At 40.2% G+C, this 15,399-nt stretch overlaps 2 protein-coding genes across 8 annotated transcripts in view; both read right to left on the bottom strand.

Annotated features, from left to right (window-relative positions):
* NFKBIZ (NFKB inhibitor zeta) overlaps nucleotides 1-5,460 on the bottom strand; it is a 30,229-nt gene extending 24,769 nt beyond the window's left edge. Inside the window, exons 1-2 of one of the 2 annotated variants that reach the window (XM_032406454.1) lie at nucleotides 5,233-5,460; nucleotides 3,401-3,452 (exon numbers count right to left, since the gene is read on the bottom strand). The gene's annotated coding sequence lies outside the window, so the exon portion shown is untranslated. The other variant, XM_032406455.1, reaches the window with a different exon arrangement.
* Nucleotides 5,461-6,340: 880 nt separating this feature from the next.
* Nucleotides 6,341-15,399, bottom strand: part of NXPE3 (neurexophilin and PC-esterase domain family member 3) — a 44,201-nt gene continuing 35,142 nt past the window's right edge. For all 6 annotated transcript variants that reach the window (XM_032406446.1, XM_032406447.1, XM_032406448.1 and 3 more), the window contains 2 exons: nucleotides 11,427-11,633; nucleotides 6,341-9,174 (listed from right to left, as the gene is read on the bottom strand). In XM_032406446.1, coding sequence (XP_032262337.1) covers nucleotides 8,624-9,174; nucleotides 11,427-11,633 — 758 coding nt within the window. In that variant the 3' untranslated portion in view covers nucleotides 6,341-8,623. The remainder of the gene's footprint in view (nucleotides 9,175-11,426; nucleotides 11,634-15,399) is intronic.

Genomic DNA, 15,399 nt, shown 5'->3' with positions numbered 1-15,399 from the left:
AGCCTCTTAGGTTTCTTTTAAATATAGGAATCCATAGCAAGGGGCGCACATTTGCAAAAGGATCTGACCCATATGGAATCTAAGTGCATTACCTCAGTGATTCTCATAGGAGTTATTCCCAGCCGTGCATTTGTTTATAAGTGTGTACCTTGTAATATGTGGACAGGTAAGGGTGAGGCTGATTCGTTTTAAGAGTTGTGGTGCTGAATCATTCTGCAGATGATTTATTCTGAATTTCCTATCATTTTCTGTCATATATTCATGGTACAAACTTTTTTTCACTGCCCTCCACCAAACACTGCACAAAATGAGTTAAAAAGCAACCATCATGGTGCTATAGAAAACAGTATAGCAGTTCCTCAAAATATTAAACATAGAATTACTGTATGATCTAGCAATTCCACTTCTAGGCGTCACCCAAAAGAACTGAAAGCAGGAACTCAGATTCTTATACACCCATGTTCACAGCTACATTATTCGTAAGAGCCAAAAGGTAAAAGCAAGCCAACTGGCCATTGAGGGATGAATGGATAAACAAAATGGAGTATATACATACAATGGAATATTATTCAGCCTTATAAAAGAAGGAATTTTTGACACATGCTATAACATGGATGAACTTTGAAGACATTATGCTAAGTGAAATAAGCCAGTCACAAAAAGATAAATACTGTATACTGTATTATTCCACCTACATGAAGCACCTAGAACTGTCAACTTCATAGAGACAGAAAGTAGAATGGTGGTTGCCAAGGGCTGGGGGACAGGGGAGCCGGGAGTTATTGTTCAGTAGATGTGGATTTTCAGTTTGAGAAGATGAAAAATTTCTGAAGATGAATAGTAGTGATGCTGCACCACAATGTGAATGTACTTAATGCCCCCGTTCTATACACTCAAAAATAGTTAAGATGGTAAATTTTATGTCACATATATTTTATCACAATTTCTTAAAATATTAAAAATATTTAAGGATATAATAGAAGAAAATATTCCTGAAATCAAGAAATATGGGGAGGAAAAAAACATCAGAAATCATCCCTCTTCTGGAAGCAGATACTTCAAAAAACTGGCAATGATGCAGACAAAAGCGAAACACAAAGAGAGAACAAGCCAGGAAAAAAATCTCTGTGACCTCAACTGAATAAGTATATGTAGAGCATTTACAGTTGTGTGTCCAACCTTGTTCTGATTATCACACTGCATAAGGAGACTTTTCAGACATTTCTTCCCTAATTGTCCCCTGATGAAAGTTTAAAACCACAGATAAACTCTATATCTGTTTATGTACTATTACGGTCCTTTACAAGGCCACAAACCACTGTAATGTCTAAGATATTTCCCTCCCCCAAGAACCAATTTTGCCCTCTTGGAGAAGGCATGATTTACTATATTAGCCACTCTAAAAAATGGGTGTGCCATGACAAATAGCAAATTTGACTGAAATAATCACAGGACTAGGGATGCACACATACTAACTGATGCTAAAATGTGTTGAAAAGTCTTACGCCAATATTAAGTTTCTGCACACTACTAAACTTCTGAACAAAAAGTGAGAAAGTTTTTCTTAGTGTCTTCAAACATCTGGAAGTTGAGATTGTATTGATACAACATTCAGGTGACTGACAAAATTTTGAAAAGTTTAATTCAGATATTTGGTATCATGTAAATAATATAGCAATACCACTGCTGTTTAACATAATCATGGCAGAATTTACTTTTCTACATGGTACAATGACATATACAGATCTTAAAGAAAAGCTCCATAATTGTTCTTGTGAACCAGAATTTAAGGAGCCTTAAAATTTTGCTACTCAAAGTGTGGACCTTGGGCCAGCCTATTATCACATGGGAACTTATTAAATATGCAGACTGATAAGCTCCGCCTTAGCCCTACTAACACAGAATCTGTAGTTCAACAAGATCTCCAGATAATTCTCATGCATATTAAAGTTTGAGAAGAACTGCTTTAAAAGACAGCTATCAAAATTCTTCCTTAACTCATCAGAGCATTTTATTTTCTAACCAAGTAAATTAATTACTCCACTCATACTACAGAGCCTATAGGAAATGCAAACTAGAAAAAGATCATATGAAATTGTTAAAGAATCAACAGATACAAAACATGCAGATTTCTATCCTGGGGGCTACATCTGAAACAAGGTAATGCAGGTACTTAACTAGCTCTGCATTAGCAGGGATGGTTGAGAGCAGGTGAATGGGTTTGTGAGGTGCCCACAGTTCCTCTTCAGAAGCAGTAGCAGTGGGCCGGTCACCAGAGCTTTGACTAGCAATGCTCTTTCAAGCCTTAGCTCTCTAGCACAGAAGGAAACGTCCTGTGAGGAGCAAGGGTAACAAAGGGTGGGATTTCCCTTTCTTTTTAATCTCAAGTGTTGTGTCCAAAAACGGCTCCTCACATCCACTAGCCCAACCATTCTCATCAGTTCCACCAGATAGCTCTACTCTTGTAGGTATGAAAGATTTTCCTGTGGTCTTCATAAAATATAAAGGCTTATGTGGCTATCAGTTAAAGCTTTATCAGTTAAATCTGAACAGGAAGTAGGGGTAGCCAGGTGTGAGCTAGAGAAAGGGAAGGACCCTGGGGAAATCAGAGCCCTGGAAAGAGGTTGACCTCTCCCCACAGCACTCTGCTAATATCCCAGTGGCCTGGTGGCAAGGGTACTAGCTACAGAGACAACCCCCTCAGATTCTAATCCAACCTCTGCCACTTACCACCTAGGGGATCTTGAACCAACTGCTCAATCCCTCTGAGCCTCAATTTCCTCACCTATGAAATTAGCCTTACTATGTCTACCTCGGAAGCTACTATGAAGGCTAAATGAGATCTTGCTGGTCAACTCCCCAAAGAAGTGTTTAATATATGTTAATTCTCTACTGCTAACTCCCCCAAAGGAGCAGTAAAATATGTTCATCTACTAACTTTGGAAGGAAAGTGTTTTACCTCACAGTCCCAAATTAAAGGAACAGGAAGTGCTTTAATCAGAAACCACATATGTTAGCTTTAATGAGCGGTTTCACCAAAACCAGAGGGGGCATGGTGTTCTCTGGGAGTCTGTTAAAGATTACATAACTCTGAAACTGCCAGTCAGCAGAGAGCTGAATTCCCCCCTCAGAGGTACTCATGTGTTCTCCTCTCATAGAAAACAGTGGAAATTCAAACTGGTTAAAAGCATACTAAACCACCAAAATATCTTAGTTCACAAGAAATCACATACAATGCCTAAGGAAAATTCACAGTAACTGAGGCAACTTCAAAAATTGACTTAAGAGATCTAAGAATCTTAGAAATTTTAGAAAACATCCCACTGCCCATTTTGACTACATCAGCCAAGGTCAAGTAACATTTACACCCCACTTGGTTAGAATTATCTGCCTTTCTCACCCTCAGGCGTTCAGCATCAGGCCAAGTTCAGCCTCCTGATCTTCCTGTTAACCTGGGGGGGAGAAATCAAGAAGCCACCAGATCAGTCAGCTATAAGCCAAAGGGAAATGATTTTCTCAGGAACAATTCACTCCCTCATTAGCAGGCTCTTTAACTTCTGAGAGGGTTTCTTTGGTTTTCTGAGAGCAGGACTTCTTCCAGCCAAAGTAAAAGGAGAAAGGTTTGCATCCTTTCCTCAGTAAGGAAGAGTCTGCATCTGGGCAACTAAATCATGCTGACCATGGTCACCACCTCCAGGCTGGAAAGGATGCGTCCTAACATCTAACGTTATACATGCTGTGCACTGATTTCTTGTGCTACTCATCCCAGACTGACACTTCTGTGGCCCCGGGGCTCTTCGCCTGTACCCTGCCCAACTGTGTCTTTAACGTAAGCAAAATGGAGATCATACACTGTATCCTGAAACCAAATAAAGACACTTCAGGATTCTCTTCATGTTTAGATGATCTGTTCGGTTGATCCACTCCTCTATCAGAGATTATTGAGGGTAGTGAATAAGCCTTGCAAATGTTTCTCTCCTTTTACTGTCTAAACAACCTACTATCTAAGGCAAAAAAAAAAAAATATTTCACCTGCCCAGATAATGTATTTCTTTAGATGGCAGATTTAAGGTGGGGGAATTTATAAGCACCAAGTGCTTAAAATGTACATAATAAATGTCATCCTCTTTGGGACACACCCTCCCCTTGACAGCCAGTTTACAAATCCACTAATCCCTGTGGAATCTCTAATCCACCCTACCTAGAAATGTATTTTTATTCACACAGAATTCCTTCAAATACTTTATACAGATTGTCATAAATCTGGGGGTCCAGCCATGTCATCAAATTTCAGGGGTTCCCTCATTCATAAAATTGTCTTATAATACTTGTCTTTAATTTTACAGGGGTAACATAAGAACTAATGAGGGCATTAAATGAGTGAGAAAGTATACCTCTAAATCCACACTCACACCCGGGAGATTTCTGCCTTGGAGTATCATAGTTCTACATTACAGACTAAAGATAAATTGTTATATCAGATTTATGGTACTTCCATCAGGCATCCTATCCACCTCCTCCATCAGCATCTTAGTCCTTCCTGATCTTTCAAAGCAAACAGATGCGATTCATGGCTATTACCAAGCTATTACCAAACAGATGCGATTCATGGCTATTACCAAGCTAATATCCCAGTTTATTTCCCAAAAAAACTGCCCCTCAATATTTTGCCCCCAAACAAGTATGATCACCCAAATATCAGAAGGTGATTTCAAAAGAATCTGAATATGGGGGGAGAAGCTTAGCATTTAAGATACTTTTTCATACTAAATATCAAATAATAAAAATATACCTTTGTGTTTGAAGAGCCAAGTCATAGAAATACGTAAAGGCAAATCAATTGTTTCCAGCTGTAATCAGCGATAATAAACCCAAGTACGTGAGAGCATGAGAAAGATGATCAGTTTCCTTTTGAGGTTACATGATAAGCAGCAGCAGTTAAGCAGCCTTTTTCTCTAAAACTCGGCGTCTGACCTCGTGGCAAGAAGAGGCCAGCCCCTCTCCCTGTCCCCTTTTATAGCGTCCGCTCTCTGTTCAGCTCTCTGGAGAGCATGGGGGCGGGGGAAGCTAAGGACCTATTTTCTAAAATACAGAATACAATCAAGCGGCCGCTCGAAAGGGATTGCGTGGGCACGGAGGAGGGGCGGAGGAGGCGGGGAGGGGGCAACGAGGACTAGGTTTGTGGATTTTTTTTCTGCATACTGGAAATTCCCAAGCCAAAAAGGTACCAACCCGAGTCCCGGACATTCCCCTCGAGGGCCGGCTCCAAGACCTGGACTGGAATCCCGCAGAGGAATCAGAAACAAATCTAAAAACAAAACATTTTTCTTAGGGATGCCTTTTTAAAATCTCAATAAATCCACACCGGGCGTTAGCGTTTCTCCCTCATTTGATTCACCTTCTCTTCTTCTTCTTTTTTTTTTTTTTCAGACTTCATTTATTTATTTGACAGAGAGAGAGAGAGACAGGGAGAGAGAGTACAAGCAGAGGGAGTGGGAGAGGGAGAAGTAGGCTTCCCACCGAGCAGGGAGCCCCATGCGGGGCTGGATCCCAGGACCCGAGACCATGACCTGAGCCAAAGGCAGAAGAAGCTTAACGGCTGAGCCATCCAGGCGCCCCTTGCCTTCTCTTTTATTTAGCTTTTCTTCTGCAGGTCTTCAAGAAGGGGGAGGGGAGTTGATACTTCCTACAACACAGCTTTTCAAACCATGGCAATCAAAAAGTAGTATCGCTATCATGTGCCTTCAATGACAAAGGGTACTCTGAGACATAAATAAAGCAGTGGTTCTATAATAAGATCATGTTATTTTCACGCGGGCAGGGGCAGGGGATAGAGTGGGGTGAATTTAAACGGAGAGTGTGAACTATTGCATAACACTGAAAGGATTTTGCCTATGACATTTGGTTTCACTGTGACTCCTTTTCCTTTTGGGACACTTACAACTGTAATCCCTGTACTGCTTCCCAACCCCCCACCCTCCGCGGTGTTAAAATCCAGCTTTATAATTAGACTGGAAATGTCTGATTCTCCAGTAGGAATGGGCATCTAGAGCTAAACACCAGAAGGTCCTTAAAACTTTAACAGAAGATCCTTCTTCCTGACTTCCTCTCATTTAATGGAGACTATTATTAAAGCAAAATATGAGGGGTGCCTGGGTGGCTCAGGTCCTGATCTTAGTGTTGTGAGAGATCCAGCCCTGTGTGGGGCTCCCAGCTCAGTGTGGAGTCCGCTTGAGAGATTCTCTCTCCCCCTCTCCCTCCCCCTCTGCCCCTCCCTCCACTCGTTCTCTCTCCTCTCTCTCTCTCAAATTGGGGGGGGGGGGGGTGCAGGTGTTAATTTCCCTGTACTTCTCTCAGTAATTGCTTTTTCCTTTAATAGGGCTCAGAAACAGAGTCATCTCTGGCATGTAATATGGATATGTAAAGGCTTACCAAATATTCTTGTTACACCCCAATGTATCAATCTGAAACTTAATACCTGAAGCCAGGAAATGTCAGTCAATTGGTATTTAATAAAATGATGGTTGTTCAGGGAGCCACCCAGGACTGTCTGGGTGGCTCAGTCGGTTAAGCGTCTGCCTTCAGCTCATGTCATGATCCCACGGGTTCTGGAATCAAAGTCTTCCATCAGGCTTCTTGCTCAGCGGGGAGTCTGCTTCTCCTTCTGCCTCTCCTTCCACTTGTTCTAATAGTAAATAAATAAAATCTTAAAAAAAAAAAAAAAAGCATCACTCCAAAGCCCTGGAGAGGCAGTGGAAACTGAAATTCTCCTGAGAAGATGAAGCCTCAGCCTCCTCCAGCAATCTTTGAGAAAATGCTTAAAAAGTTCTTTTGTGAAAAAGAGAATCTCTCTTTATAAAAGTCCAACAAGGTATAGTTGAAAAGGGCTATGTACTCTCATATACCTTGGTTCAAATCCAAACTCGAGTTCCTCATCTACAAAAGGTACCTAATATCACCTACACTACTAGATCATGATCAGAATTAAATGTTAGGGATTAAGCCCCTGAAATAATAGACAAACAATATCATTTCCTTAGTTCTATTTTCCTTCTTCCCTTAGTTGGTATTTCTCAAAGTGTAGAATATTACCATTGCATCAGAATCACTGGACACTTGTAACAAAGGTTGATTCCACAATTCCCAGAAGCATGAAGCATGACCCCTAAGTCTGTATTTTTCTCAAGTATTCCAGGTGATTCTCAGACACTCTAAAGCTTAAAGACCATTAAAATTAAACTATCTTAATATTTTTATCTACTTGTTGGTCCTCTTTAGACTCAGAAAATAATTTAAAATCTTCTTTCCCCATATGTATATTTTATAAATTTGAAGGTAGCCCTCAAGGCCAAGAAAGGAAGATCTTACACTCTCCGTTTTAAGTTAAAACTCCAAATTTTTTCACGCTTTAAGCATCTGTCTTCATCTCTAAAGCTTCCCCAGTCTCTTCATGTGTCCATTTAGGGATAACTAAAACTAGATTGCAATCTATTGTGGCTCAGAAAAGAGTACTTATACTTACTAAACGGCCCCAAGTTAACCTAAACTCATTTAAAATTAATAAGGTAAAGACAGTCAAGTAAAATCGGTAATTCAATTATTTTAAGATAGCGAGTAGGAATGGCAGCTTTTTACTTCCAAGCATGAGAGATTGTGTATACCTTACATTCAAATCAATAAATACCTGTTCTAGATCTCAATTATCGAACTTTAGATTCTAATTAGATTTTAATTTCTAATGTTGGTATGCAATTCAAAATAACAACCAAAAAAGAAACACTTGAAATTGATGGAAGTAACTTCTACAACTTTATAATAAACAACAGCATTCTTTACATAAAATTCAGTTCTTAAAACCCTCAAACTTCAAAACACAAAAATAAATTTCCATTTATAGATTCCCCCTTCCAGTTCCAAAAGTGATTAAAGTATTCATCATGTAAAATTTAGCTGAAATAACTATCCCCCAGTGCAAGTGTCAATTCGACACACAGATTTTGTGTACTGCTTTCATATTTTCCTTTTGCTTCTTTTCTAGATAAAAGCAGGATATTGTAAATATTCTCACTAGAAAGTTCTGACCAAGGATACTGCCCTATTCAAGCAATTCAGAAAAGATGGATCATTGAAAGAAACTCCTGAGACACAGCAGTCCCCAGTGTTACAGGAGCCACTGACCAGAAGCCTTATTAGTTCATCCCACCGAAGATGGACCAACTGTGCTATTCATACAGATAAGCTCAATCTCCTTTACCAGATAAGCTACAAACACTCCACTACCAACCACTTAGGTCAGAACACTTTTCACAGTTTTTAGCATAGTAATCTGCCCTCTCAGGAGAGGCTAATTCAAACACACTCACTAGCATCTTTGGTTACAAGGGCAATACAGTGCGTAGATGTTGTTAATAATGGTTCTCCCATGGCTATGTAAAGATTGGAAAAAATCCTGTAGGTAGACATAAATGCATCCTGCATTTTCTAAGCTCCTTATAAGTCTTATATAAAGTCCAGTTCCTTTTGAAATTGTGTACATGTCAATAGCAGCCATCTCTCCATGGGGCCAGCCATAAACTTCCTGTACTGCAGGTAATACGAGTCCTCCAGTCCCCTCCAGGGCAGGCTAGGTCTCCAAGGGGCACACAAAGGACAAGAACATGTCCAGTTGGTTCTTCACAATAACTTCATCTGGATGTAGCTTGTGGGGTAAATAATGAGCCAGGGTCATCTCCCAGGCATCAACGAGATACACTCCAACCCCTGAGAACATCTTCCGAAGGATGGTGTCCAGCTGAAAGTTGTACCAGTCACTGTTGAAAAGGCTCACCTCAGGCCCCAGCTCTTGGGCATTGGCTGTTCGGATGACTACCACGGTCTTAGGACTTCGATCCAGGAGCTGGACCACTGCTCGACGGATATTCCTGAGCCGCCGGATGTACACTTCCAAGGGGAAGGTGCTAAAATGAGACCATACAGCTATGGCAACCACGGTGTTCTTCCCGCCCACGATGCCATTCAGCTCATTTGCCACATAATGGAGCTCATTGCTAAAGACGGTTGTAAAACGGATGGGTGGACCATGGCAGCGATATTTGAGCAGGATGTTGTGCTTCTGGTCCACCGCAAGGAAAGGACCCACATTCTTGGGACTACCCAAGTTAAACTCCACTAAATCTGAAACAAGGAAAACTCAAATTCATAAAAATGTTCAAACCAAGTACATATATTATGATCATTCTATACTTAGCAGCTTAAAAGAACATTTTTTCAAATAAAAGTATAATGAAAAGGTACAAGTGTAAAGGAAATACCTATTTCACTGGCCTCAACAGACCTGTATTCTAACATATTTATTAAACTATCAGTGATACCTATGTCTATATACCTCAGAAGCAAAATAACTGTTTACCACTAACCATTAGGCCAAGAAATCTTCCTGTTTACACCAACTGCTGAATATCTAAAAATCAACTTGGCATTTACACATTATTCTTCTAATAGACAAACAATATTTCTTCTAGGAGAAGGGCTATAACTTCTGCTTTTTTAAGAATGCATAAACGTAACCAAATACTTCTTTTTGCAATACATGAAAGAAAGGAGCAACCCTGTTTATTTTGACTTTCGATTTCACCCTATGGATGCAAAATCATATTAGTGTCTTAGAGAATGTCTTTCTCCGTCACAAGAATAACAAAGACTAAGTGGTGTTTCAAAGTCTAGCTCCTCTGAGATCTTCTGACGGTCCCAGGAATCAGTGATTGTTTCTCTTTTGTTACCCGTAAAAAACTCTGTCTCTACAATTCATCACTTAACATATGCCCCATAAGGAAAGAGGGCCTGTCTCATATACTTAAATGTTCCTACAAGTGCCTTTCAGAGAACAAACCAAGTAACTTCTGGCAACCCAAGTCAATTAGCGCTTCTAAGCACCTATTCAGCGCCATGAGCCAGTAATGCTCAGATGGATAAGTCACAGTCCTGGCTCTCAAGAGGTACACTGTCAATTCTGAAGAAGTAACATCATACTATAATTGGCCTACATTCTTTTTAAGGGTTAAAGGTGTCACTTTTCTCTCCAAGCAGTCCCAGGCTCCTCTTCTAGAATTTCCTACCTAATTCATTACTACTTAGCATTTGGCCCCACTTAAGCTGAATAAACTCAAGCTATCATTTTTTCTTTTGACTAAGATCAAGCACTGACACAAGGCTTTATCAGGTGAAAATCTGTCTGCAAAGGATATGGTGGAAAACAATCAAGACACCCAATGTGATCACTGCTATAAGAGGAAACAATGAGCTGCGTCATTAGAACTTAAGAAACAAACAACTACAGACTCCTGGAGGGCCTGCCCAGTCAGCCTCAAAACATGTTTAGTATTATGCCATACAAATTATAGCCCTTTTTCTAGTTTTTAATGTATGCTTCATCGACTAAACTCGGCTATGTCTGTTCCAAAAAAACAAGCAAAACAAAAACTGGAATTAACTTTCTACTTTTGGGGATCATATCTACTTCTTCCTTTCCTTCTAAAAATTAAATCTGAAATTAAGTGGATGTAAAAAATAAAAGAGAAAAAAAAATACCAACAACAGCTCAGAACAAACTATGGGACTGTGCTTTATGGAAAACCCTGCCCATACACAGCCCTCAGAAAGAGTTCCCACAGAATTACTTATCAGCTCTCTAAATTGAAAGCAGGGTCTTTAGTACTGTTACCTGGGATTCATCCCTCCTCATCCGGCCTACATACCTTCCACAAAGAGGAAAAGGCCCTTGAATAAGGGATGGCCCTCCAGTGAGTGGGGTTTTATTCTGAGTCTGGATAGCACCCCAGAGCCCAGCAGTGAAATCAGAAGCTAGGAATGCTGGGACTTACCAAGACTCTCTCTGTAGGAGCCAGCTCATCTCAAAATCATACCAATGGAATGCCCAACGGATGACGCTGGGAAGGCTTTGCTGAATGGATGCATTAAAGTGGACCACAGTTTGGCTGCTTCCTTCCAGTTAAATCTATTATAAACTTGGAGTCTGACCAAACAGAATTAGGAGAGAAACAATTGGAAATGTCCCCCTCTATTTTAGAGCCCAGAATATCAGAAGTAAAGGACTGCTGTAAGGTGATACCATCCAGCTGCCTCATTGCACACATGGAGAAATGAAGGCCTGATAACAATGACATGTCCAAGATCGCACAGCTAATCCGTGGTACGAAAATTCAACAAGAACACAGTGCTTCCATCAATATGTCAACCCCACCATGGATCAGAAACCATCACACAGCTCTCCAGGGTTAGGATACCTCTTCAGTCCCACAGAGAAATAACTACTTCCTTGGCCGAAGCCCTTCTTCAGGCACTGGAGTGAAGAAAGCTGGTTTGGTCCATGTGGAAAAGAGTTATAAAATAAAATACAAAGTACCAACCTGGAACAAACGTAGTAAGGTATTCAAACCACTGCCTGATTGTTGAGTCACCAAATAAATACACCACTTTTCTTTGTAAGCATTCTGTGATATTGTCGGGGTCATTAAACTGGCGCATCTTAAACTTTCTGGGCCTCCACTGGTCTTTGTAATAATACCCAGAAGGAAAAGTTCCTGAGCCTTGAGATAGTTCTAGATTGTTCGTTTCTGAAAAGGAAAAGGAAAAAATAAGATATTCTGAAAGTCTCCTCCAACAAACCATACATGGAAAATGCTCTAAGAAACAAAGTTATGCCCCTGTATTTGTTAGCCTGCTGGTATACGGGTAACATTTCCTGCCATCACATCTCAGAGAAATCCCAGACTTTCCCCTTGCTACAAAAGGTTCTCCTTTGCACAAAAATAGGAAGATCTGAAACGTGTGTGAGGGTATTGGTGGACAGAAAGGGAAAAGGGGACTTTGAGCACTCCCCTCTGATTATGCATGTTTTTTATCAAAGTCAAAAATAAAAGCAGGCAAATAACCATGGAAATGTGTAGATATAAGTATTGTCCAGTATTATTCCAGAATAAATTTCTCATACAAAGGCCTATGAGGTAAGTAACACCTTAAATTCATATTTGACATATGTATAGTAAAATCAGTCCACTGTTGCTCAGCCTTTTTTTTTTTTTTTTAAGATTTTATTTATTTATTTGACAGAGACACAGCGAGAGCAGGAACACAAGCAGGGGGAGTGGGAGAGGGAGAAGCAGGCTTCCCACTGAGCAGGGAGCCTGATGCGGGGCTCGATCCCAGGACCCTGGGATCATGACCTGAGCTGAAGGCAGACGCTTAACGACTGAGCCACCCAGGTGCCCCTGCTCAGCTTATTAAAAGGGAAGTTTTAACCTATGGGTCCTATAATCAAATATGAATTCAGAAAACCACCACTTAATACAGAGAACAAACCAAATACACACACTCTAAAGAATTATTCCCCACAACACAGAAGGCTCAGAAGGTCTTTTTGCACAATGAACAGTATTTAAAATGCAGCAGGGGCACCTCGGTGCAGCGTCTGCCTTCAGCTCGGGTCATGGTCCCAGGGTCCCGGGATCAAGCTGCGCATCGGGCTCCCTGCTCGGCGGGAAGCCTGCTTCTCCCTCTGCCTGCCACTCCCCCTACTTGTGCTCTCTCTCTCTCTGACAAATAAATAAAATCTTTAAAAAATAAAATAAAATAAAAATAAAACACAGCAGCAGTGTGTACTCATGGCTGCAGCCTAGCTACACGTGAGGACACAAGCACCAGAGCACGTTCCTTCTGCCCTAACACCTCCCTTGGAAAATGCTTCTGTAGAAACAACACATTTTACATGCTTCAAAACAGACAGGGATGGCGAATATTTCTTGTGAGCTTACTCTGCAATTAAACATATTATCTCATATGATGCTAATGGGAACCCTTTAAGGTAGGTCCTGTTGTTACCCCTACCTTTCAGAACAGTTAAGCAACTTGACCTAGACCCAGAGCTAGTCAGTGGCAAAGCCAGGACCTGATCCAGGCGGGTGAGTCCCAACGCCCATGCTCTAACCACTGTGCTACCTCATCTCTCAAAAGCAGATCGTTGTAGATGGCAGCTGTTTTCTTTTTGGCTTTTTTCCTGAAGGAGTACACTTATTCATTTTGAATCTACAATCTTTAAAAACCACCAACTATTTTATATCACTTCCTTACACACCCCAAGGCTCAAACCTGGATCATAATCCAGTAATTCTATAGTCTCACCTGTTAAACCACAATTCGAAATCCAAATGCTTATACGACTCAGCAATTTAAATTTGAGTCCCGTATTTGTGACTAATTTCAGTTTATCATCTGGATATTATTCTTATTACTCAAAATTATTTTGGTTTTATTCTCTTCAAAGAAGATGCCCTATTTGACAGATAGTGCATATTTCATCTTTTAACTTAGGCATCTGCTAATTCTTTGAAGGTTCAGGGCCTAAGCAGAAAGGTAAACAGCATTTTTTAAAACTTTACTTGGAAAAAAGAAAGAAAGAAAGAAAGAAAAACTGTACTTGGAAAAAGTGATTGTCAAAGAAAAAATGGGGGGGGGGATATTTATCTGGCTTATTCAAAAACAATTTCTCCACATGTTACCAAGTGTGGCTTTACTGTGTTACCACACCCTGCCCAAAGCTCCCTCATTACATCAGCACGTCAAGATTACACAGGCAGAGAGCCCTAGAGCAGATACCTGGGGCACAAAGAAAACATTTACTAGACTGGGAATTAAAAGTGATTGTGAAGTTACAATTTTTACCATGGTTAATTCAGGAGACTTGGATATTCTGTGTCAAATACATGTTATAAAGAAAAGTATATATCACACAGGAAACAATTACCATTTCCATTCAAATGTTAATTATATTTACTACCAGAGTTAAGTCAAGCAAAGCAAATCAATTACTGAACCTGACATTAATTCTTTACACATGCAGCACTAGAGAACAGGGCATAATTTTAAAGTGAAATGCACATACCTACATTGCCCTCTTATGGTCAGCTGAGACAAACATGTTTCCTTTTTTTTTTTTTTTTTTAAGATTTTATATATTCATTTGAGAGAGCGCGCGAGCAAGGAGCCCGATGCGGGGCTCCATCCCAGGACCCTGGGATCATGACCTGAGCCAAAGGCAGACACTTAACCATCTGAGCCACCCAGGCGTCCCCAACACATTTCCTATTTTAATAAGACTTTAAGGAGTCTGAAGTTGTTTCAAAGTCAGCATGTCTTTAACCTCGGAATTTTCACATAAGATATGAAAGTCTCTAAAACTGAATAAATAACCCTAATATACTATGCATGTGGAATAAAAGGTAATTTTAAAACAAAAATGAGTTATTACTTAATTTTACAGTTATCTTAAATACTGATGGTGAAGGAAGAAGTTTTCCTGGAGGTGGTTATAAAGGCAGGTAAGAAGATCTTTATGCAAAATCAGAAGGGATAGTTTCGATAACTTGCAAGTAAGGTCCCTGCTTCTCTAAAATGTGTTAGCTTCTCTTTAAAACCCATAGTTTATATTTTCTTCCAAAGGGTGTCATCCCATGTCATTCATTAGCCAAAATGAGGGCTATTTGGGCCACAAATGGAACAAAATGAGGGAGAAAAATGCAGAGAAAAAAATTTCCCTATACTATCCAGAAAGAGCTGGATCAGAGATACAGTGTGAATTAAGGGTGGGAGGTGTGTGTGAGTGCATGTTAGTGCACATGTCCCTTAATTTTATGGCATGGAATTATCATAGAACAGAAAAGTAAAAGGCAGGCCAAAGGGGAGTATATAGTTCATGAGAGGAAAAACAAGACAAGACGGAGAAGAAAAAGAATCAAACAATTTCTTGCATTGGGGAACACACAGGAACACTTGGGTACCATCTCAGGGAGATAAGAAATGAGGACAGCATGTGTGGAGCTGTTTAGGGAGACCCTGTCAAGGGCTGGGACTATGAGAAGGACCTGGCTACACAGTCATTACCATGGCTTGAGCTTGAGTCTCTTGAGTGCCCCCTAGAAAATCTTGGGAATTTAATTATTTTTTCTTTATACTTTAATCCCCTAAAAGCTAAGCATTTTACAGAGGTAAGCTAAAAATAGGTATAGGTAGAAATACCTATAGATTCAAAGAATGTTGAAAGGGACCTCAGATAATGGCTAGTCTAAATATCTTTTAAAGGTGAAGAAAGTATGTCACAGAGTGACTTGCCAAAGTTGCCCAGGGTTCTAGGGACGGCTAGTGGTAAAGGTAGTCTGTCTACAAAGGCACAACCTTACACTACTGATGCAGTTGTGGGAGTGGGCTTCCTACCCCCAAATGGTATCAGTTAGTTGGATTTTATATTTATTTTATATGTAGGATATGAGCCCTTTGATTTTCTAAGTTAACCAAATAAAATGTATTCTGTATGAAGTATTTTTTCCA

Source organism: Phoca vitulina, unplaced genomic scaffold (genome assembly GCF_004348235.1).
Source record: "Phoca vitulina isolate PV1807 unplaced genomic scaffold, GSC_HSeal_1.0 scaffold8, whole genome shotgun sequence".
NCBI classification, from domain to species: domain Eukaryota; kingdom Metazoa; phylum Chordata; class Mammalia; order Carnivora; family Phocidae; genus Phoca; species Phoca vitulina.
Note: the sequence above shows the minus strand (reverse complement) of the source record. Positions and strands in the feature narration are given on the sequence as shown.